Genomic DNA, 23813 nt, shown 5'->3' on the forward strand with positions numbered 1-23813 from the left:
TCAACATAATGAACCAACAAAAGCCTGTCCCATGTCAAAGGCACCTTCAAGAAAAGGCCAACAATGGGGCTTTTTTTTAAACCCAAAATGTTATTCAACAGTCCATAATATGCTGATGGACTGTTCAGTGAATCTTTGTTGAGCCATGCATTCACATGATAATGTCACATTTACCAGGGGCTTAAGGTGATATATCATTGGCAATCTTAGCACATACACTAAACCAACAATAACTCCACTATTTGAAGCCTGAAAATGTTAACTACAGGGCATTAACAAATAAATGGAAGTAATATGGATGTATTTACCATTAACCTTGTCCACTATTTGCCTGGTGTTCATTGTGTGTGATTAAACCGAACAGCTTGTACTGCAAACTTTGTTGGCTGCTAGCGGCCACATAATGAAATCATTTTAAAATCCCAGTTCAAAAGGTTATTTAAAGTTGGTTTATTTTCTTAATCATGGTTTATTCCTATCTTGAATGTCGGCTCTGGGATTCTGGTTGAATGAGCTACCACAGTGATACTATTGCTTTACATATGGCGGATAATAACAAATGCGGAATCTTCTGTTGCAGTGTTCAAAGGAAAAATATTCACATACAGCCATGGGATGGCATTTTAGGGAAGGATGTTTAGACAAAACTTGTTAATAAGAGATAACATGTTTCATCTTCACAGCTAAAATGGTTTATCACAGTGGAGATGGCATTATGGCGCAATGTGTGTGTGTGTGTGAGTATATTCCTGCGTGAGTAACAGACGTGTTTGTTTGCTGTGTGCTTGTTTAGATAAGTCTGTGCCTGGATGTACTGTACAGCTTCCAATGAGTGTGTGTGTGTGTGTGTGTGTGTGTGTGTGTGTGTGTGTGTGTGTGTGTGTGTGTCAGCCCAGCAGATGGAGTTTGATTCTCACCACTGGGAAATCTCAATCCCACAATGCACTGGGAGCTGCGCCAAAAGAGTAAGCGGCAGTAGCAATGAGGAGCCAATCACAGTTTTAATAGAATAAAAAACGTGCTTTCCTCTCCCTCTCTCTCTCTCCCTCCCTCTCTCCCTCTCTCATTCCTGTTGATGATCCTCCAGGACGGGGCCATTGTTGTGCTACCCATCAACATTAATTGGGTGTATAGCAAGAGTTCATTCTCAACTCATGTTCATAAAACACACACACTGACACAGTGAAAGCGATTAACAAAGATCACAAAGGAAAATGGGAATGGAGTGAGGTGTCGGATTGTTCCCCCATCCTTTCCCTTTTGTTTCTGAGCAGACAAAAGCAAACGTCTGGAAATCCTGGCAAAAACTGAATGCCTCATCACTCTTGGGTCTTTAGGGGGGAATTATTCCCAATTTAGGCCTACTATGACATGGGATATCTTCCTTTTCTCTGTATTCTTCCCAGATCCCATTGTGAGTACGGAGGAACGTCTTTAGTTTGGATTGCTGCGTGGAAGAGAGTGAGAGAAAAGAGGATTGGATAGCGTTCTCTTCCAGCAGAATTCCCAGCTTAATGGACATCGAGCAGTTAACATGAGGATTCAGTAGTAACCAGACAAAAAAAACAAAGTGCTCCTAGTCAAACTAGGGGGATGGCAAGACGTTCTGAAAAATCATTGTAATGTGCCGATGCAGACTGATGACGTCACATTCAGATTCAGGGTTCAGATTTGACTCTCACGATGCATCAATGTGTGCGTTTACATTTGTGTACCAAAGGGCTTGTTTGACCTGTTGCTATAAGCCAGTATGCTACACCAATATCTAGCTCATGAATTGAACTATTTCTACCCAAAGCTCGTCTGGAATATATATTTTTTATAGACTATTGACATTAAGGCAAAGTGAGGCAGGTGTCATTGCAGGTGTTTTGAATGCGACACTGTGGAACACACATTTCTCCGGGCCAGACATTTGAGGTTAGCTACGATCAGTGAATAGACTTTTGTCATATCAGAGGTGGATGGAAAATGATATCGGTTGATGACTAAATGTCAGCAACTGCCCAGTATCTATGGGTGTGTTTGTTCATGTGCGTAAATATGTTTGCTTGCTCATAGTGAAAAACAAAAAAAAATGGTCTTCCCTTCCCCTGTAGCCCTTCTTTGGCGGTTCAGGAACTAAAAGGAGATCCTCACTCCCCATAATAACCAATCATAGTCCAGCGGTGGATTGTGAGATTGTCAACATAAAGTCGCTCCAAACACCTTGATGTGAGAGGTATAATGGGCGGGGAAGGAAAATACAGAGAAAGAGGGGAGGAGGAGAAGGTGGCTAGTTAGTCGGAGTGAAGGGTCTCAATCTGTTGATGTTTATGTCCATTGGGTGTCCCATACTACAGCAGGCCAAGCAGCTGCACACTGGTTTCCCATAGGCTCAGCTGCAGCTGGGGGTCAAAGGTCAGTGGTGATGTCATCTCCCTGCGCCCATTGACCCAGTAGCCTCCTCCATACTCCCCCTCCAGGGCCGGAGACAGAGCCGCGTACAGCACAGTGGCAGCGCCCTCTGTGGGGGTCTGAGAACACGCACACATGCACACACGCACATAAACACACACACACACACTCACACTCACACACACACACACACACACACACACACACACACACACACACACAGATTACATCAATTTATACATGAGTGACTGCAGGATGACAATTGAATTTGTTGTGCTTTTATTAATGATTTGTAAGGTGTCCTTGGGTGTCTTGAAAGGCACCACAAATAAAATGTATTATTATTATTGTTATTAAGTTCAACAAGTTATTTCTGTAACAGACACATAACTTGTCTGTGTGTGTGTGTAAATGCCAGAGGAGGGTTGATGTCACGTTATGTTAGCATCAGTGGAAGGAAGGCTTAGGTGTGTGTGTGTGTGTGTGTGTGTGTGTGTGTGTGTGTGTGTGTGTGTGTGTGTGTGCATGCATAAGTGTGTGAGTGTTAGTGTTCATGCATTTTAACAATGATCTCAGCTGTGTCAGCTGTGAGACCAGGAGCAGGTTTCAGAGCAGAGCAGGGGATCACTTCCTGCGAGCATCAACAGTACGTTGTGTGTGAATCTGAATCTGAGCGTGGAGGCAATGTGTGTGTGTGTGTGTGTGTGTGTGTGTGTGTGTGTGTGTGTGTGTGTGTGTGTGTGTGTGTGTGTGTGTGTGTGTGTGTGTGTGTGTGTGTGTGTGTGTGTGTGTGTGTGTGTGTGAGTGTTTTCCAAACTTGAATTGTAATCCTGTCTAAAGTTATTATTATTTTGCTTGCAGGGCTACAGTTTTCAGTACAAGCGACAATACACAGGCAAACACAACTTGTGCTTTATTATTCACGTTGCTGTATGCAGTCTAAGTGTCTGTCATTTGACAAAGTTTAATTGTATAACGCACTGCATTATGGGTCTAAAATAAGTATTACTCTAATAGTAGAGTAGGGGAGAACGGCGTAATATGTCAAACGGGTTGGTTGTCACAATCGTTATATCTCGGAACCAGAAGGCGCTGTCTGTGAAATTTAGGTATGTAAATATCCAGAATTGGGATCAGAGGTCACCTACATAGTCTTCCTTGGAGTTAGACTGCTGAATTTGAGGTGAGAGGACTGTTTGTGTTTTTCATGTCAAATTGAAAATATTTAGCTCCTCAGTATTTTTCTTCTAGGCTTTTACACAATGGGTTTATAACAAAACACTTGTTACCCATAAAAAGTGTGAAGGGTAAACTATAGTTTAGATTGTGGTTAGCAAGCTAATTAGTTGTCAGATGGTTGTTGGCCTTGATGCTAGCAAGAAATTCAAGTCGGGGTTAGTCGTCTCATTTTTTGGGGGGTTGGTTGTCACATGTTATCCAAAGGCTGCAGCCAGAAAAGGAACCCAATAACGAAAGAAATTGTCAAGCTGTATCCTCACTGACACCCCAGAGAAGGAAAGAATAGAGCAGGAAAAGGCAGCTAGCATGCAAAAGAAAAAAGGGCAACAAAATATAAACAACCAAGTGCATCCCAAACTAGACCAGCAATTGACAATGCAATTAAACGTTCAAATTTAGCTCTGCTTTCTTGCCTTCTTTTTAAGATTATTCCCATTAAGATAACATTGTGACTAACAACCCCATAGTGTGTGACAACCGACCCCTTGATGGGGATGGTTGTCACAATGTGTAAGGGTGTCTTTGATGATTAATTTCTTCTTTATTACAATAAGATAGAAAAAGTGAGGGGTTCAAATTTCCAGCCAACACCTTAAGCTTCAATTTAATGTAGGAATGACTATTATTGAAAGATGTTTAGGTGATGAGCAATTCTCACTAGAGTAAAAAGTGTGCCTACTTACCCCATTCTCCCCTAGTTGCAATAAGAAGTGGGAACTCAATAAAACATAATTGAAAAAAAAAGGAAGTGGGATTATCCTGAAATATTCAACGTCATCTTTCCTGCTCATGTGAGATTATTCTGAGTAGATCTCTGTCTCTGGTTCTTATTTTAGACTTAAAAGAGAGTCACCTCAAGTTCTGAAAGCTAAAACTAAAACTAATTATTTATTCCATATCATTAGTTACTTTTGATCCTATTTTACCCCTTCAAGTAGCCTCAAGTATCATACTGAATTCTTACTAGAAAATGTCTTTATGATTAGCTTACCATTACTTGAAGCAGCAATTATGAACAACTCTTAAATAACCACACATTAAAGTAACCCCTTTCATTCTGCATTCACGTGACATAGCTAAATAGCTATATATTGACGTCTTTATATTTTGGTCTCCTCTTTTACCTTTCTGTCCAATTTGGAGGAACCCACTATTACCAGCTGGAGGGGAAACTGATCTTTAATAGTGTGAATACATTCTGCAAATCACTTGATGACAATAATGAATTTAATGAACTGAAACGCTGTATTATTTAAATGATGCCAACAATAACACGGGTGAGTCAAACACTGATTGATCTGGCATGTTCTCTCAATAAAGAATTACTCACTGGAGACTGAGTAAACCAAATAGTCTTTTAGAGCACCCATAGCAACACAACACTCCATATTTCACTTCAGTAAATTCATTGTATAGATTTTTCAAAATACTTATTGAATGCAATTGCATTTGCAGATTTGCATTTACTATGTACAGAACATCATCGACACTATCGCTGTATACCTTATACTCAGAATTAGAGTATGTCGCTAATTTATGTCTAGTTGTTTCAAGTAAGGGATTTCAGATAATTACTATTCATGCCTTAGTTTTTATTATCTTATCTGCCTTGTGATTCTTGTCACGTTGTTTCTTTTGTGATTTATAAAGAGTTCTCAATCTTTTTCCATCTATTTTCTAGCCTTTGGCTCTGCCTGCACTGAAATGTTATGGCTTAAGATGATAATAAAAAAAGCCGTAAATCACAGTAATGTGTGGGTGTCTGTTAATGATTACATGCATGAGTTTGTGTGATTAATGTTTTGTTGGGTGAGTTGGACAGAACCATCCCAAATGCTGTGCTCCGAGGCAAACGCCTGTGACAATTGCAGTTTGGGGCACAAACACGCACATGTCTCCTTCCATTAAATCCCAGGGACATTAACAGCAGCCTGTGGCCAGTGCTGCAGGCTGTGTGAGAAGTTTTTTTTTATAATATAACACAGTGTGAGTGAACAGCCTGCCTTCAGTTTTAGTAGCACTTCCATTATCAGTGACGTGGATAGACTATGTGTATGCATGTAACAGTGTCTGTGTTTCATCTTGTATAATACAAGCCTGTACAGTGTCTCCACTCGACAAACTGCAAGACTGGCCTCAGTGTCCTTAACACATCCTTGTAAACATAGTAAGTGAATCAAAGAGAGAGAGTAAGTTCAGGGAGAAAATCACCCTGCAGTGATCTAGAAAAATACACTTGGCCCACAGGTCAGTTGTATCTGATTGAAATATTTACATCTGGTGGTGTTTTCCTTCTTACCAATTGAATATATTTATTTCAGACATATCAAAAATGCAAAACAAAACGAAAAGCACAGAAAAAAAAACAATGTTCAAATGAGTTCACAAACAATAATAAAAAGTAATAACACAAAAGCATATTACAACATATATTCCATTTACCAGCATTAATATGCCTGGAAGGGAGTAGGAAAAAGTATTATTTAATCCTACCCCTTTTCCATAGCTCATAACTATATTTACAATGTATATATTTATACAATCAATACATATATATATACAATTTGATATACTATAATTTGTATATTTAAACAATCCATATATATATAAATATGTGTACAATTTGATGTACTATATTTACAATTTATAGATTGGAAAAGATTATAAATAAAAATCTGTCTGAACAAAGCAGATAAAGGTGGCGACAGTGTTTTACCTTGAACAGCAGACGAGCGATGGGGCTCTGTGCCAGGCGGAGGGGCGTCCAGAGGTTGCTATAGAGAGCGGTATCCACCATGCCAGGATCCACAGCACATGAACTCATTGGGAAACCTCCACGCTGCATCTTATGTTGGAGGTGGGAACTGAACAACAGCTGGGCCAGCTTACTATGGCTATAGGCAGCATGGGCTGAATAACACTGGCTTAGGAGAGAGAAAGCAAGAAAAACATCGTCAGACGGTTACATGAAATCCTGATTCATGAACTTGTCCTCTGTTCAAATATGTAATATAATATATTATGTTCGGTCAAATCAACTGTTGCCTCAATACGGAGCATTTTTTATCATGGAATAACTAAGGAATGACCAAGGTCGAGTTATTCCTACAGTGGAAACTTAATAAGATCGCTCCAAATCCTCAGGCTCAACGTGGCAAATTTGGCAAACAGGGACGCACACAGTCATGTATGTGAAGCCTCTGAAACTAGGCCCTCGCAACAACCTTCTGAGTATGTGTATCGCAGAGCCAAAAATTGACAATGCGATACACATACGAGACGCATCAGTTCAGACCTACACATGTACAGTACACATGCTGAGGGAATCTGAAAGTCTAACACCTGCCAGGCAGATCCGCTGTTCGTGTATGTGAGTACACAAACTGGTGGGATTACAGCTCACGTTTTCAACCAGCAAATCCATTGTGATAACATTTAAGTATCACCAAAATGATTAAGATGTGCATGATAACATTTCTGTTTGAAATGTGTGTGACAATTTGTGCTTTATCATTTTGGATTAGATTTTTACATTTTAAAACACGAGTCTTATCCTTACGCTGAGATAAGATAACAACACCATGAAGATATTCAGGCTGCTAATTCTTCTGGACAGCTGTGATGTGCTAGCGAGCTGGAATTATGCAGATCCAACTGGCGCCAGCAGTTGGCAACTAATGCCAACAGAAAATGAGACACATGTGTTGGTGATGCCAGCACAGAGGAAGTGCAGTGGAGTGTGACGAGTTTGGGGCTTGAAATGTTCTTTAACAAACGAAAACAAACAAACAAACAATAGAGTTAAGGGAAGGGTGTGTGTGTGTGCGTGTGTGCGTACGTGCGTGCGTGTGTGTGCGTGTGTGTGTGTCTGTGTGGGTGTGTGTGGTTGAGCCTACCAGCTATTGAGGTCGTTTAGTCTGATCTCGCCGACACGGTGGGCAGAGGAGGAGACGTTGACCACGCGGGAGAAGTGACCACGTTTCCCAGAATCCTTCAGTGTGTCCAGGAGCAGCCAGGTCAACAGGAAGTGGCCTAGGTAGTTCACGCCAAAGTGCCGCTCGAATCCATCCTCAGTACGGCCCTCAGGAACCAGCATGACACCCGCTTGACACACACACACGCACACGCGCGCACACACACACAGACATCTTAATTTATTCATTTGGACTGGCATGTCGCTCTTCCTATAGCCATTAGTTTATATTACTGTAAAGCAGCTTTTCCCTACAGTTATGAATGTGTCCTTATACTGCTTTTCAAAGGGCTATGTTTACTGATGGTATGTCCTGCGACTGAAGGAATCTTTAGGGCTCACACTGCTTTTTCTCATCGAACACAATATATCAAATGTAGTGGCTCATCAGTGGCTGGCTCATTAAGAAGGGGACATATCACACCTGAGGCCTGAACACTACGTGCTGAGATTGAGAATGTATGGAAACCGGAAGAGTAATTGAAATAGATGGAGAAAAGCAAACAATACATTTTAGAACCACTGCCTTATTAGATAAGTTAGCCAAACGGAGCCCATGCAAATGACAAATTGTTGATTTTCCAGTGCTTTTAAATTACAGAAATATACTGTATAGGCTATGTGAAATATTTTCTAGTAAGCTAAGTTTAATGCTTTAAATCCTTTTTAAATTCATCCGGCTGACAGCTTTGAAATTGCACACGCTGTGCAGAGGATTGCTACTTGTCTCACTAAATTCTACAGGAACTACTCTACATATAGACAGAATAGCCTACAGACCCACACATGGCAACAACACCAAATCCCCAGCACTCACCATTGTTGATCAGAATGTTAAGTGGCAGGTCCCGCTCCTTAAAGCTCTTGACAAATTGACGGACAGATTGCGAAGACGCTAGGTCCAGTTTGGCAAACTCCACTGTAAAAGACACACATACACACACACACACACACCCACCAGAGCCATTGTAAACGGATTATTTCTCCAAGCCGTTTCGGCGGTGAGACATCAAAGAGTGTATTAATCATCTCTTACAGCGTGCTCGGTGGGCTCTTACACTACAATAGTGGCAGCGCTACGCTTCTGTTGCTCCAGCACATTATAGCGAAACCTAATACTTCTTCCCTGAGCTCAATCAAAAGCTTAACGCACTGTTCTATCAGGCCTAATGTACAATAAGACACAGGTAAGAAATAAAAAGTTCCAGGAGCTGTTTTCATCGGAGCTTGAAAGTGACTCTGTGCTCTTAAGTGTAAGATTGTGTGTATATACGCATGCATGATAAATGACTGCGGAACAATGACAGTACTTCCAAAACCTTGATGGAGTCTTGGAGGACATCTACTTACAGTACGAATATTGCTCATGTTCAAGCAGCATTTTAATAACTGCACAGGTATAAGGCGATAGTATGAACTCGATAAAAAATACATTCAATCAATCAATCAATCAATCAATCAATCAATTTTTATTTATATCGCGCTTTTCATACTCATGAGTAGCTCAAAGTGCCTTACAGAGATTAAAAACAACAGAAAAATATAAAACAGCAAATAAAATCAAGAGAAGAAAATTAAAAGAACCCAACCCTCCGACCCCCATAGACATGCACAGAGACATACACAAATACATACACACTCACATAAATACACGCAGACACACAAACTCACACACTCACACTTACACAATTAAAATGATCCAGCACATTTCCCCAGCTGAGGAGTGATTCAGAAAGTTTTTCCGAGCAACTTTTAAGTGAAGAGGAACTTTGAACTAATGATAAGTTGACCCTGTTTGCCAGGCATGTTGCTCTTTTATACTCACATATTGGCTAATCAAGAACATCAGCAAGTGCCCTCTATAAATAATTCCGTCAGCTTGTGCAATTCTAACATGGTAAAACATCACAGAATAGAACAGAGCTCACAAGTGATGTAACTGGTGAGATATCACATTCAAGCTATGTCAAAATTGCTACTGACTCGGCTATTGACCTTCAAGAGATCAATAATTCAGAAGGTCAGAAGGAGTTTTGCAAAATTAATTTGAAAAACTTGTTATTTAGTTTTTATATTCTGGCCAGGTCTGAAGCTTTGACTTTGTATTTGGTCCTTCACTGTCTCTTCCCTGTATTCTCCTTTATTTTACTGTTGCAATCAAATTAAAGTAAAATGTTCTTCTCTTTTTCCAAGAGGCTCGCCGTCAGCAGAGTGACCTTCTCAGTCCACAGGACTGCTGTCACTTCTTATTTTAACAGCTCAATTGAAATCTCATCTCCTTAAGAAATTCTTAAAATTGTACCTCCACCCTTCATCCATCCTGTGCATGCGCATCGCAGGCTGTCAATTCAACAGTAAAAAATATATTCTAAGATTAACTGTCTTATTTGTAACTTTAATTATTTTCTATGTACAATTCCAACACCAATGGCATTGGTTTGCAGTTGCACTTAAAACAGCAATCCTAGTTATCCTTCCAATCTTTCATCAAAATGCAGTGCAACAATTTACAAACATCAACAATGTGGTATTATCTACTGAATGATGTAGTTCAATGTATACAGTATATAAATATCAGGTATCAGGTTTGCTAATGTGAGCAATGTTTTCCACTGCAACTGGTTGACATGTGTATCTATTATCTATATCCTTAGGTTGGCAGGGAAAATTACTCTCTTAATACACATGGTTTTCTTCTTTAACACATTCCGGATGGGCAGGGGGAGGGGCCAATATTCTGTGTCACAGTATCAGGGAGAGCAGTAAGTCTGGTGTCAACAAAGACAATACACACAGACAACATAGAACGTAAAACGAAGAACCATGAGGTCATCCGTTACCGTTATGACAAGAAGCCTATACCTCAAGCTGCACGAAGAATGAGGCCTCAATCTCAGCCAAACAAACCCTCAAAATGCAACTAGATATGTAAATATCATTGGTTCTTGTTGGCCTCCGTAATACTATTTCAGCATTTTACAAATCCTTTTTTGGTTGAACAGCACAGAGGTCAAATATAATGGACAGAGACAGGAAGAGTTCTGAAAGGGGAGCAAGAGGCAGGGGAGCTGAGAAAAAAGCCCACCGTGACAGATGAGAGTGCAGCCATCCCCAGATGAAGGTCTGATAGCAGCCTTATCTCTAAGCCATGCCACTCACCTCCTGCTCAGTGTGTGTGTGTGTGTGTGTGTGTGTGTGTGTGTGTGTGTGTGTGTGTGTGTGTGTGTGTGTGTGTGCGCGCGCTTGCAAGGGTGGTATAAATGAAAACAGGAGCAGATCGCAAGTGTGTTCATTTGAATGACTGTAGACACACATTTATTTCAATGCATGCATTTTCATTGCACAAGCAAACTAACATGCATGTGTGCACCTGTGCATTAGCCAGAAAACAGGCATGTGCATGTCTGTGTGTGTGTGTCATATCTGTCACTCCTCTCCTGTCCTCTTGAGTAGGCTCCCTTGGGGCTTGATCCTTTCAGACAGACCATTCATATCTAGAAAGCCCACTGGGAGTAAAGAGATCGAGATGGCCTGCTGCTGCCAGCCCTCAATCAAGCCCCTGGAGTCCTCTGTAAAGCTTGACATCCACCAAATATCACATAAAAACACACTGACCAGGTTTCTGTCACTGAGGAATTACTTGAAACTGACGATAGTTACTGCCTTAAGGCCAGGACACACCAGTCCGACTATCCGAAAATGGTGACTGCCGATTCAGGGAGCTCCAGTCTTCCCGTCGCGGCCGAAAAAGTGCAAAGAACACACCAAACCGACTGTTGCCTTTCCGTACGCTCTGCGCTTGCGCGGGACGTAATGGCTCCATAACAGCAGGCGGCGCTAATCTGTATTGTGGCCCGAAAAAATACGGAAGCCGGAAATGATGGGACGGCTCTCTAGACCATAAACATAGGTTGCGTTCCGAATCGCATACTTTCTACTATATAGTATGTAGAAAAAAGATTTAGGATGTCCCAATTCTTGTGGCCATATTTAGGATGGTTAGAAGTACCTGGATGTCCTACTTCATGCGGCCAAGATTGTTAGTGTTGAAAAGTGCATCCTATTTGGGCGATTCTGACCCACAATCCAGTGCGCACGTGAAGTGACATAACATCGACGAAGCCTCCATATGAAAACAAACGGGGATGCGACAGATATAAAAGCAAGGGGCAAGATCAAGGCGCAATGTTATGATGAAATAAGAGAGTAAAGTATGTCCCAATAGTATGCCTACTGCATCCTAACTAGATTCTTTTTATCGTCAGATGTAGTATATAGAATAGAAAAAAGAAAGAGTATGCGATTCGGAACGCAACCATAGATAGAAATACGTATTTATATTTATGGACCATAAAGAGCACCATTATTAGCAGAGAGTGTCGAGCATGGTGTCGAGCAGTCAACAAGGGTTGAAGCATGTGAGTACTCGCTGAACGAAACAAACAAACATATTAAAACGATGGCTAACTGTTGTTAGCTGTTTGTGCTACCCGCCTCACTTCCAGGCTTCACTGATTCGCTAGCCCTCCACAAATCAAATTGCTCCAACTGAAAGACTGTCCGCCGCCGATTGAACATAATCGGCAAAAAAAAAAACGACATCAACGTCGACCGATTTCACGGCACACACCAAACAGATTCGTGTTTCCGAGCCCTCCCGACTCTGTCCTGGCCTTTAGTAGACACAAACGCTACTTCCCGCTTGATTCATTGATGCTCTCTATTTAATCTATCATTCTTCACATTTGAACTGCAGGTTAATTGTGAATTATAGATGGATAGATATTTTATAAATATTGATATTTTACTGTTGTTTACTGTTTTCAGAATTCAGATTTGATCAAATGCATTTACTTATTGTATGGGTTCCTGGCAGAGGTGGGACCAAGTCATTGTTTAGCAAGTCACAAGTAAGTCTCAAGTCTTTGCCCTCAAGTCCCGAGTCAAGTCTCGAGTCAAGACAGGCAAGTCCAAGTCAAGTCTCAAGTCAATGCTGACAAGTCTCAAGTCGAGTCACAAGTCCTGAAGTTTGAGCTTCGAGTCATTTCGAGTCCTTTAACCAAAAAGTAATAATATATTTACCCATCATGTACGCTTTTAAAATATATATTTATTTATTAAAACAAGTGCAATTGAAATTGTTGATTTTTTTTTTACATACATTGCACTTCCCAATTGCACTATTTACCAGTGATTTTTAACATTTAACTCATATTAAGCACATACACAGACACTCACACATAGGCTACATGTAGAAAAGCCCCCAAAGTTTATAGGTTACAGTGTTGTTATTTCTTATAGTGTGTTAAAATGTGTTTTGTTCAGTGCGACATTATAGCTGTCAGTCAGTGGCCGTGACGTCAGTCGGCCGGAGGGTCTGTTTAGTAGGCAAAGTTTCCTTTTCTTCTCTCTCTCGGTCAGATGTGTGAGCAACGTGCATGTTGCCGCAGTAGTCGATCATTCCACATGTGAAACGTGTTTATTTGAGTTTAAATGTGAATCACCCGTGTGTGAGTAAGGACATGCAGTCTCGATCGCTGTTATAGCCTACGTTATAGTTTATGCATGTTTATGTCCACGATTCGCCGGTGTTGCACCGAAATATGTGACCTGTCAGAATGTGTGACCCTAGAGGACGCTGTTCTTATTTCTTAACTGATTTCAATAGACTGTAGGCATATAACAACCCAGTCTCACAGTGAAATGTTTTATTAATTATGTTGGCCCACACCTGAAAACATAGTCTCACAAAAACAGCCCTGCAATTGAGAGATTATTAAGTTGTTTGCTTCCAATTTAAAATGATTGCGCAGTGGAAAGAGTATTAGCCTACACATTTCACTGTGATGGGTAACTAGGTTGGTTATTACCCTAAAAAAAACACAATCTGACCATTTCAGTGCCAATTTTGAGAAACTTCTACAATTTGCGCAATGGACCAACGTTTTTACATAGCCTATATTTCACTATGAGACTGGGTTAATCAATAAGAACAGCGCCCTCTAGGGTCACACATTCTGACAGGTCACAGTTTTCGGTGCAACACCGGTCGCAACAGCTGTTGTAACGTCTCCTCACGAGCGGAGTTTAAACCTTTGTTATTTTCCCGCGATCTATGCTGCTGTCCTTGTGAATGAAGGAAAATAAAGAGCGGATACCATACTCCTCCTCTCCTAGTCTCATGCTTATAGTCTGACGCCTTTGGTGTTCTGGCCGACACTTCTGAAGTGAAACCAGTGATAAGCAGATCAGCGCGGTACCGGTGTAGGTACCAGATCGACTCGGGCTGCCAGATTGACTCGGGGTCCTGCGCCTACCGATGACGTATCGACTCTTGACGTTGTCACCATAGATATGGTACCTACACCGGCACAGCCACCAGTTTCCTCCGCTACACTAGGCTACATGATGAAAGATACGGTAGCCTACTTAAAAAATATAGCCTACTTTTTAATATTTTTGGGGGAAAGTAGCAAGTCTTGTCAAGTCAAAAGGCTCAAGTCCAAGTCAAGTCACGAGTCATTGATGTTAAAGTCCAAGTCAAGTCGCAAGTCTCTTTACATTTTGTCAAGTCAAGTCTCAAGTCATCAAATTCATGACTCGAGTCTGACTCGAGTCCAAGTCATGTGACTCGAGTCCACACCTCTGGTTCCTGGTGTTGTTCACTAGTGCTTACTGAAACACTGGGAACAGAGCAGAGCTATTACAGTGTTATTTTCCATCTATATCTCAGTGAAAAATTACTATTGCAGGTGAAAGGTGAAGGTGCCATTTTTGTTTTATCCCTCCCCTTACTACTTTCCTCTTGCCGACGAAACAAGAGCTTTTTGCCAGAGTTTACTTTTTGTTATTACGTCCAAGCAAGGACACTTGAATGCACTGTGTCACATCTTATTACTTGTGAAATCTTGAAGGGGGCAAAAGTTCAAACGATGGTTTCATGGAAGAGCAGCAGCGATTTGCAACTGTGCTCGAGAGCTGGTAGAAAATCACCTTCCGTCTCACCCTTTCCCCTTTCCTCTGCCACACAATCAGCTCTTAGCCTGTGCCTCCACCAGTTGCTCTTTGTGGATTGAGAAGCAGAACACATGTGTAACTGTAATACAATTGTGTCTGTTATTTAAACTAAATTAGATAATATATGGTTCTTCCCACATCATTGCATAAACAGTCTCCCCACTGGTATACCAAAATTGAGAAAACATGAAAGCAACTGAAAATCCTTTCTCAATTGACAGCGTTTGTTCAGCTTTTAGATGAAAAGAGAACAACTACAATAGGGAATTAATTAAGTAAAATATTTGAAGGAGCCTGTTTAGTACTTCAATAAATACAACATTTCACTAAACTTCATGCATTTTTTTTTTGTGCGCACTGATGGTTTGCCTGAAAAATGCATTGAGAGTCACAGAAGAGTTTAAACATACTGTATATTTCAATTGTAATAACCGTTTAGACAGTGGCCTTAAAAACATCTTGTGCCACTTTCTCCATATCGAATCCTGTTTCATCCAATGTCCCTGAAAATCTCCCTTTCAAATAAGGAAAGAGTAGAGCTCTTTCATCACAGAAGTGCCAGTTATACTAACTATAGCCTAACAAACAAGAGAACAGTCTATGTCCTGGACAGCAGGTCATTACTATGTAAATCCTTCACTGCCTCTATACCTCATACTCACTAACAACTCATAGAACAATAGTTCAATGTCTGGCCTTCTTCTGCTGTATTTTAGGTTTCTTAAAAAAAGGGCAATGCAATAAATAAAACGTCAAGGGAGGACCGAGTGCTTCTCATACCATAAATCCCCTCTTCCCACCTGTTTGTAACACGCGTCTTGTGTCCTGATTGTGACTATACGACGGTAGATATTATTTAGCTGGATTACACCTAAATCGGATATTAAAATGTATCGCTGGTAAACACATCAAATGTCTCTCCTGCTTGCTTAAAGGCCAGAGATCTTGCATTACTCCCATGCTTTAAAAAGGCTAAGAGAACACAGTAAAGGATTAACGTGGAGTGAATCTTTTGCCACCCTCTCGTCTAATAAAGAGTGAAAATACAATAGGAGTGTCCCCTTTGAAACCACCTCTTATTGGGTGACAAGAAAGCATCTGCATGAGAAGTTTCACCTGGGGCTGTCTGATAAACAATGCAGTGATATCAAACTATATTAAGTCTGGGCGCTGTGCCAGTGTAAGCGCCTCCACAGTGATTTCTAATGCACCGGCTGTGGGGGAGAGAGGAGGCTAGGTGGTAACTCCAGCTTGTAGTGTTAAAGGGATGATAATCAAAAGTCATGACAGCTTTGGAATCCAGTGTGTGTTGTTGTAAGGCTGCATTACACACTATGACAAATAAACACTCACATATTACATATCTTGGATACACATGTGGTTGCTCCCAAATAATAAACAGAACATTTGCAACACCACAGCTTTTATGTGGCCTAGGCCAAACCAAAATATATTTGTTGAGGCACACACACCAACAAGGTCAGTCTTTTATTAAGTTTTTAACCTAGAGCTGGCTGGGTCGATAACTTTGATAACTGAACTAAAGATCCGAAAAACAACACAAAGGGGAATACAAAAACAAAGACAAATTGTAAAATAACAGCAGTTTGGAGGGAGGGAGCAGCTGGATTACCTAAAGCAAGGGAAAATTGAATGTGTGTTAAGCAGACAAACACACACACAGGTTTCCCCTGCTTCACACTGTTAATCTAGGCCTATGGTTTGAGGCACAAAGTGTCATGTTCAAGTGCACCGTGACTAAAGTTAGTGGACAGACAGCACAGCCGGTGGCAAACATACAGAAATACCCTGTATCTGTGTGTACATTTGTGTGAGTGTTTTTCCAAAAAAATCCTTTAAGGGGCCACTCACACTAGGGCCGCGGCCCCGTGCCCGAGCTCATTTGCATACTAAAGTCTAGAACGTTTGGCTAGTGTGACCACGCCATCCGTATTCCAGCACGGAACAGCCCCTTGGCCACGGCACACTTGGGAGAGGTGTGCCGTGGCCAAAGTACAGATGCTAATGAGATGACACACGCACAAGGAAGCGCACAAGCAAGCGCACAGGCGGCGTTCCTGACGTGAATTTATTAAGGATGCATTGTCCGTTAACGTCCGCTGCCTTTCAAGTCGGCACCATAATTGCCCACCACTTGGACTGTAGCTACATAAAATTTATTTTTCCTCCCGTCAGCTGTCATAATACTGTCTTTACGCATGGCGGTGGAGACAAACACAAAACAACACACAACGGGACTCCGCGGCCCGGTGATAAGGAAACAGTAGCCTACACTAAGGTTTAACAAGAAACTTTATAAAGACACTTAAAAAAACGATCTCTGCCCATACAAAAAGTTCTGACTTGGATTACTTGATGGAGCTATCGATGTGTATAAAACCATCCGGTACGTATGGTCTGATGACGGGCCGTTACATTAATAATAAACAGCGTGCTGCACACATATGAGACTGTCCACCGTGACCTATTACGTCAAGGCTACATTTAAAAAAAAAAACAATAGATTAAGGATTCTCGTTGCTCTAATATTGTATTGTGACCACGGGCCAGCGGGGGGAGTGGGGAGGGGGGGGGGAATCGTGCTGAATCTTCTTGCAGCACGGAACAGGCAAACGGCCCTAGTGTGAGTGGGCCCTAAGCCTCATTGACTAAAGCCCACTTGCAGTCCAAAATCATTAGCATATTATATCCACAGGAATGCGCTAAAGGTTTTGTAGGGACAGTACCTTTGTTAAACAGATAATACACTACAGCATGATAACAAATGGGACCCAATACACCTTTCAATATTTAAATATGAAAATAAACAAATACACATGCAGTACATCCAAACATATACTATATTTGCAAATGATTGCAAAGTGATTTTATGGTGGTTTATACTTCAATTTGAATTATGTAATACATATACAGTAATCATGCATACATTTCGACTGAAATTTTTATTTCAAATCAAGGAAGCAATGGCTTCACGGAGTCATCTCTGGTGAATTATGGTTGCTAATTTTAGTGTAATAAAATATGTTTCTATTCATTCATTCATTAGTGTGACTCTGACAGTTGTTTACACACACATCTTTAATAGTGCATAAAGAAAAATCTTTGTCACTGATGACTTCTTAAAATCCCCTATGGACCTCTAAGATTGATCACAGGTCGCCAGTTTGAGAAGCACCTCTGCAGCCTACATGTATATCATGAGCTGTCCCCCTTTTCTCAGAGCAGACACATGTGGGAACACTAGGAATGATGCCAAAGGGCATTTGGACGGAGATGTTTAAAGGCTCCTGCCTCACATACTAATGAGAATCCATTACTGTCTCTTTCAACACACACACACACACACACACACACACACACACACACACACACACACACACACACACACACACACACACACACACACACACACACACACACACACACACACACACACACACACACACACACACACACACATCAACACATTCTCATTCAATGCACAAGCATCTGGCTTCAGACACCCCCCCCCCCCTCCCTTTTTCCCCTATGCCTCAGTGCCTGCCAATTACAAAGAAGTAATCAATTCCACCACGGCCCCCGTCCAGGGAAATCGACTTCAATGACACCAGCTACACAGCCGTCGTCTCTGTACCTGACAGCCACTTGACACACAAGCATGGACCCAGCTAGACGGCTTTCTGTCTGCTGCAAGGCAGGGCAAGATCAACCAGGGCTGAGCTTCATTTAGTATCACACATGAACCCCAAGTCAGCTCCACCAATCAGAACTTATCAAATACTACTAATACTATCAAATACTATCAATTAAACAAGAGCATTAAATGAATTGAGTGTACATTTAACATTAAAGATGAAGTAAGCAATTTATTTATGTTAATATAAGTGTTAAATCAGGGATCCCACTACTAATAACCAATCAGAAGAGAGAACGCTACAAACCGGCACCCGTCTCACTGCCGGTGGACGTGCAGAGCGACAGATAGGTGAATGTGTATGCGCCTACAATGGCGGAGAAGGTAAAAATCCTTCCCAATGTCTGTTTTGATGGTTTTTATCATGTTTTATCACACTTTGGGATCTGAGATGATGCTAGATAACTCGGTGCTTGAAGACTGCAGTGCATTAATGTGGTGACGTGGGGACGAGGGAGGGGACTGCTATCTGCAGTCACTGACAGGAAGTTAGCTAAACTGACCATTCCGCTTACTGAACCTTCAAAAGACGATTTATTTAGATGCATTACAATGATATTGTTAAGGCATCAAAAACTGTTTTTTGTATTAACATATTCACGCAAGGCAATTACAATTTCTGTCATGCCGAATTAGAAGGTCAGATTTATTTTCGTATTCAGCTAAGTCAAATTTGACGGTTAATGGATCTCACTTCCTCTGCTGGACAACTGATTGATTTTCAATTACACAAGAAGGAAATTGTGCATTTAAGAGAGGAGAAATTAGATGCATATCAGAACCAAATTATGATCAAAATAAACAGACATTTCCCCCTGTATCAGTGATCATACATTCTATGTACTGAGATGATGTCGTACAGTAATTTAACTGAGTAAAATGTGTGTTTATCATATCACTTTGCCAAATTTTTCTAATACTAAAGGCGATGTTCTAGCTCCGGTTTTAAATTGGCCATCTCTGGGCTCTCATTTAGCTGAATCTATGTGTGTGTGTGTGTGTGTGTGTGTGTGTGTGTGTGTGTGTGTGTGTGTGTGTGTGTGTGTGTGTGTGTGTGTGTGTGTGTGTGTGTGTGTGTGTTGATCTGAGCAACATTTTGGACACCATTTCTTCAAATATTTCCGACCACAGCCGTAAACTCAAATTACATTGCATTATTACAAATCTCTGAATGTGAGCAGCTACTGACAAGCCCTGCAAGAAGGGTGGAAAAGACTCCAGGCTGTCTAGTAGTACAGACAACAATAACTTACGAGGGCTCTTACTCGGGAGACCATAGTTGAATTTATGTTTGCGGTGAAGGTCAGCCGAAATCAATTTCTCAACATGGGAGTTACAGAGAACACTGTAAGCTTTAGTCAATGGATGTAATAAATCTCTTCGCTGCTATCATTTATCTCCTCCCATCTCCATCACCTTCTCTGCACCTCCATTTTCCCCTCCTCCACTTGGTCTCTCTCTCTTTTCCCCCTGTGTTATCATACTACGTTCGCCCATACGTCATGTTCTCCAACACACGTCTGCCTCCTCCTACTCTTGTGTCCTCCTCTTCCTCACGGTGCATCAACAGCCTGTGTGTGTGCGTGTGTCTCGTAAAGACCATAAAAAACAAGCCTGGGGGGGATTCACTGCTGCAGTTCCGCCCTTTATCTTCTGACAATGGCAAACAAAAACAAATACATATGTGCACACACATTTGTCTGAGTGTGTGTTTTCGCAGACATGTTTGCAATGTTACCTTTGGCCTCTCTGTACTCTTTGCAGATCTTTCTGACGGAAGAAAGACCCTCCTGCTCATCCCTCCCGCCTGAAATAAAGGAATACACACACACACACACACACACACACACACAGATTAATGCAATGTCAGACAAGCCCCTGGAGGCTTGAAATTAAATAATAGTGATTTTCTTTTTTTTCTTTTTTTTTTTACAGTCTTGGCAGTCTTTCATCTTATACAATTGTATTTCCACGAAGAGTTCCTCAAATGAAAAGATTTCCTGAAACAGTAATTCAGCCCTTGAGGCTCGTTTCAAACCCTGGTTTGCAGTGAAGTAATTTATTACACTATGGAACATGTGTGGGCTATTACAGCCGGATTCATCGTTCAGTTCTTTTCTTCCCAACTTTTCTATGTTATTGAATCAGAATTTCATCTAAACTGACAGGCGAGTGCCCCCATATTTTCAATCAGTATACTGTCACATTCCTATTTGTCTACATAAAAAGTTGCCTATAGAGGCCTATCAGAAAGTGAGAAGCATGGCCCCTAAAGCAAAGAGGCAAAGTCATTTCACAACTGAGGAAATTGAAACTTCACAGGGGTCTAAGGTGGAAGTCAGAAAATACACACTTTTTTCTGAAGTGTTTCCTTGGCTGTGTGGCTGTGGACGGGGAAAAAATGGCTTATAGCAGGGGTGTCAAACTCATTTTCACAAAGGGCCACTCTACGATATGATAATCACACTAAGGGCCAGACTGACATACCTTATTTTTAATCGAAAAATAAAAAGAACATATCTAAGTAAGTATATAAACTGGGTACAATGGCTAGTTTTCGCTTCAACATTTTCGGGGACAAATTATAGGTGGGGGGTATGGGGGTGCTCCCCCCGAAATTTTATTTCATTTTTTATTTTTATTTCTTAAGATATTTTTTTGGGCATTTTTATGCTTTATTGATAGTGCAGAGAGACAGAGGTGAAATGGGGCAGAGAGGGGAGTGACATGCAGAGAACGACCGCGGGCGGGAATCGAACCCGGGTCTGCTGCTGGGCCCGGCCCGGGAGGGGGACGCCTTACCGACTGAGCTAAAGGCGCCCCCCTCCCCCCGAAATTTTTGAATGTCAAACACTTAATTTCCTGCATTCTGGTGGATTTTTATCCACCAATCTGTGAGTTTTCGGCATCAATTTATGGTGGAAAAGACAATATTGATCCACTTACTTTTTCCACTCTGAAACTACCATAACAACACATATTGTAACAGTTTGAATCCTGAAAGCTAGCCACACATTCCAGAACCAATGTCGGACTATAAAAGAATGATGGGGTTTGGTCAATTAAGCAAAGCAAATATTCTAAACACTTGAAAGTAACTCTGAACAAAATCAAATACAACATATTATAATTCAAAAGGTTTTAATAAGATTCAAATGAAAGATAGAACCAGTTAGATTAGAACATAGTCTGGGGGTCAGAACACAGGACCCTTAAGCCCCTATCTCACTGGGCTGCGACAGTGTGCGACAAGTTGGAGACACAAAATTGCGACAAAATATGCAAATTAGCGACAAATTTCACTTGCAGTCTCACTGAGTTGGTTCCTCACGACACGTTTGCGAATGTCCTGCCCAGCACTTGCCAGGAGGTCGCATTTATGTCTCGCGAACGTCTCACAACCGTCTCATTTTTGTCTCAAATCAGTCGCAATTTAGTTTCATATGTCGCCAACCCCTCGCAAAGTTGTCTCACATTGCTCGCACTTTCTGACTCGTGGAAACTAAATTGAGAAGGGTTTGCGACGCGTGTGACACACCCGCGACCACTCTGAGACTATTTTGAGACAGATTTGTCGCACACTTTTTTTGAACATGTTCAAAATTCATGCGACAGGACTGCGCGGCTCTGCGACTCATGCGAGGAAATTGAGACCTCCGCGAACGTTTGGAGACAGTTTAGAGACTCGTTTGCGAATGAAGTCTCCAACTTGTCGCAAACAGTCGCAGCCCAGTGAGATAGGGGCTTTAGAGCCAGCTTGTGTCTGGGGGTCAAAGCGTAGGAAAATCAGAACCAGCGAAAACAGCCTGGGACTCAGAACACAGGAGAAGGCCCAACTGGATTATAACATCAGCCTGTCATACTCTACAACTAGGCCTACTCTACATTCCAGCCCCGAAGGTTACAGGGAAAGATGAGAAGGTGCTCTTTCCGTGTGGTTGCCCCAGATCGTCTTCCTGGTGTATTTCCTTGGCATGATGGCTTTTCTACAATGTGTATGACATTAAAATAAAACATATGTTATGCAATATTACATTAAAATATGTTTAAGACTAAACTTAACTTGTGCCTCATGGTGGGGGAAAGTGAGACAGTGCCTCACTTTTCCCCACAGCATTTGGCTCACTTTCCCCCACCACCACAATTTGAGAAAAACTACCTCTCTTAGCATTTCAGGCTAATCTTTGGCTAATATCATCACATGGTTTTTATATGTTGGTAGTTCATCAACACGTATGATAAAAGTTGTTCTACGTGAACACATTTGCTTTGGCACAACAGTTGATTAAGTTGAAAATTTACTTTTACATGCAAAATACCTATTTTGGTGAAAAAAACATGCTTACCACAGCACCATGAGGTCCTCTCTTTCAGGGCCAAGGGGAAATGAGAGGGGCTTGAAAACATATATCTCACATGACCACAAATGTTTTCCGTTGCCTAGATACAGGGGGTGGCTCACATTACCCGATGCCTCAGATTCCCCTGTTCTCCCCTATATGATTTTTGATTTTTTTTTCTCCAGAATTTATTCAAATCGGCCGAATTGATTCGCGGGCCAGATCAAAACGTGTCGAGGGCCGCGGGCCTTGAGTTTGACACATGTGGCTTATAGGCTTCAATAACCAAGGCGTTGAATGTTGAGTCCCCTGAGTGTGGAATGTGGCTCGGGTCAAAAAGAAATGGCTTGACATTTAGGTTGATGTTGAAAAAAAGAAATCAGATCAGAAGAAAAGGAAGGGAACATGATGAGGCCAAGGACCGATCTGATAAGTCAGAGAGAGATGAGAGATTTGCCGCGAGTCGACAGACAACAACTTTTACCCGGAGGTGATTTATTGAAGAATTTTAGGATATTTGCATTGTAAGCTATAGGACTGGTACTGAGCTTTTATAGTAGTAATAGTTTAATATTTTATCACAATAATTACTCATTAGGATGAAGGGGGGTCAATTTAATAGTTACTTAACACATTTGACCAATGCATTAGTATATTAAAGGTGTTTTTAAAGATGAATTAAAGATTGTTGTCAATTAAAGTCTTTCTTAATGAATAGAGCTTTTATATGCGTTTAGTTAAAAGGTGTGTGTTTTACATTTTCCAAGATTGCCGAGGCTTCACCATTGGTGGGTAATCAATCATGGTCTGAGGCCGCTCTAAAGATGTCCTTAGGGTAAAATCAAATTCAGGTAAGAAAATATTGCCGAATCACAAATTGTATGTAAAACATTCCTACGCATGGTTGAAGCACATATTTATGCATATGCACTGTTTGTTAATGAGGGCCAACGTTTCTCTGACTAGGGACAGTCTGTTCTGTTTGCAGGGGGATGTCTGCTTACAAATGAACTCTGCCTCTATAAAAGAGAGGAGAAAGCATTTCGACAAAAAAAGAGAAGAAACACACGGCCGTTGTCTAATTTACTGACCCTTGTTTACAAAATAACCTACACACACAAAGTCTCTTGCA

At 41.3% G+C, this 23813-nt stretch overlaps 1 protein-coding gene across 1 annotated transcript in view; it reads right to left on the minus strand.

Annotated features, from left to right (window-relative positions):
- Nucleotides 1-304: 304 nt before the first annotated feature.
- The window catches only part of LOC307258322 (polyprenol dehydrogenase), a 29688-nt gene continuing 6179 nt past the window's right edge, over nucleotides 305-23813 (minus strand). Inside the window, exons 3-7 of the mRNA XM_080037827.1 lie at nucleotides 20080-20148; nucleotides 8427-8528; nucleotides 7533-7740; nucleotides 6353-6560; nucleotides 305-2516 (exon numbers count right to left, since the gene is read on the minus strand). Of these exons, the coding sequence (XP_079893953.1) occupies nucleotides 2337-2516; nucleotides 6353-6560; nucleotides 7533-7740; nucleotides 8427-8528; nucleotides 20080-20148 (767 nt within the window). The 3' untranslated portion in view covers nucleotides 305-2336. The remainder of the gene's footprint in view (nucleotides 2517-6352; nucleotides 6561-7532; nucleotides 7741-8426; nucleotides 8529-20079; nucleotides 20149-23813) is intronic.

The sequence above is a fragment of the Ammodytes marinus genome (assembly GCF_949987685.1).
Source record: "Ammodytes marinus genome assembly, chromosome: 12".
NCBI classification, from domain to species: Eukaryota; Metazoa; Chordata; class Actinopteri; order Uranoscopiformes; family Ammodytidae; genus Ammodytes; species Ammodytes marinus.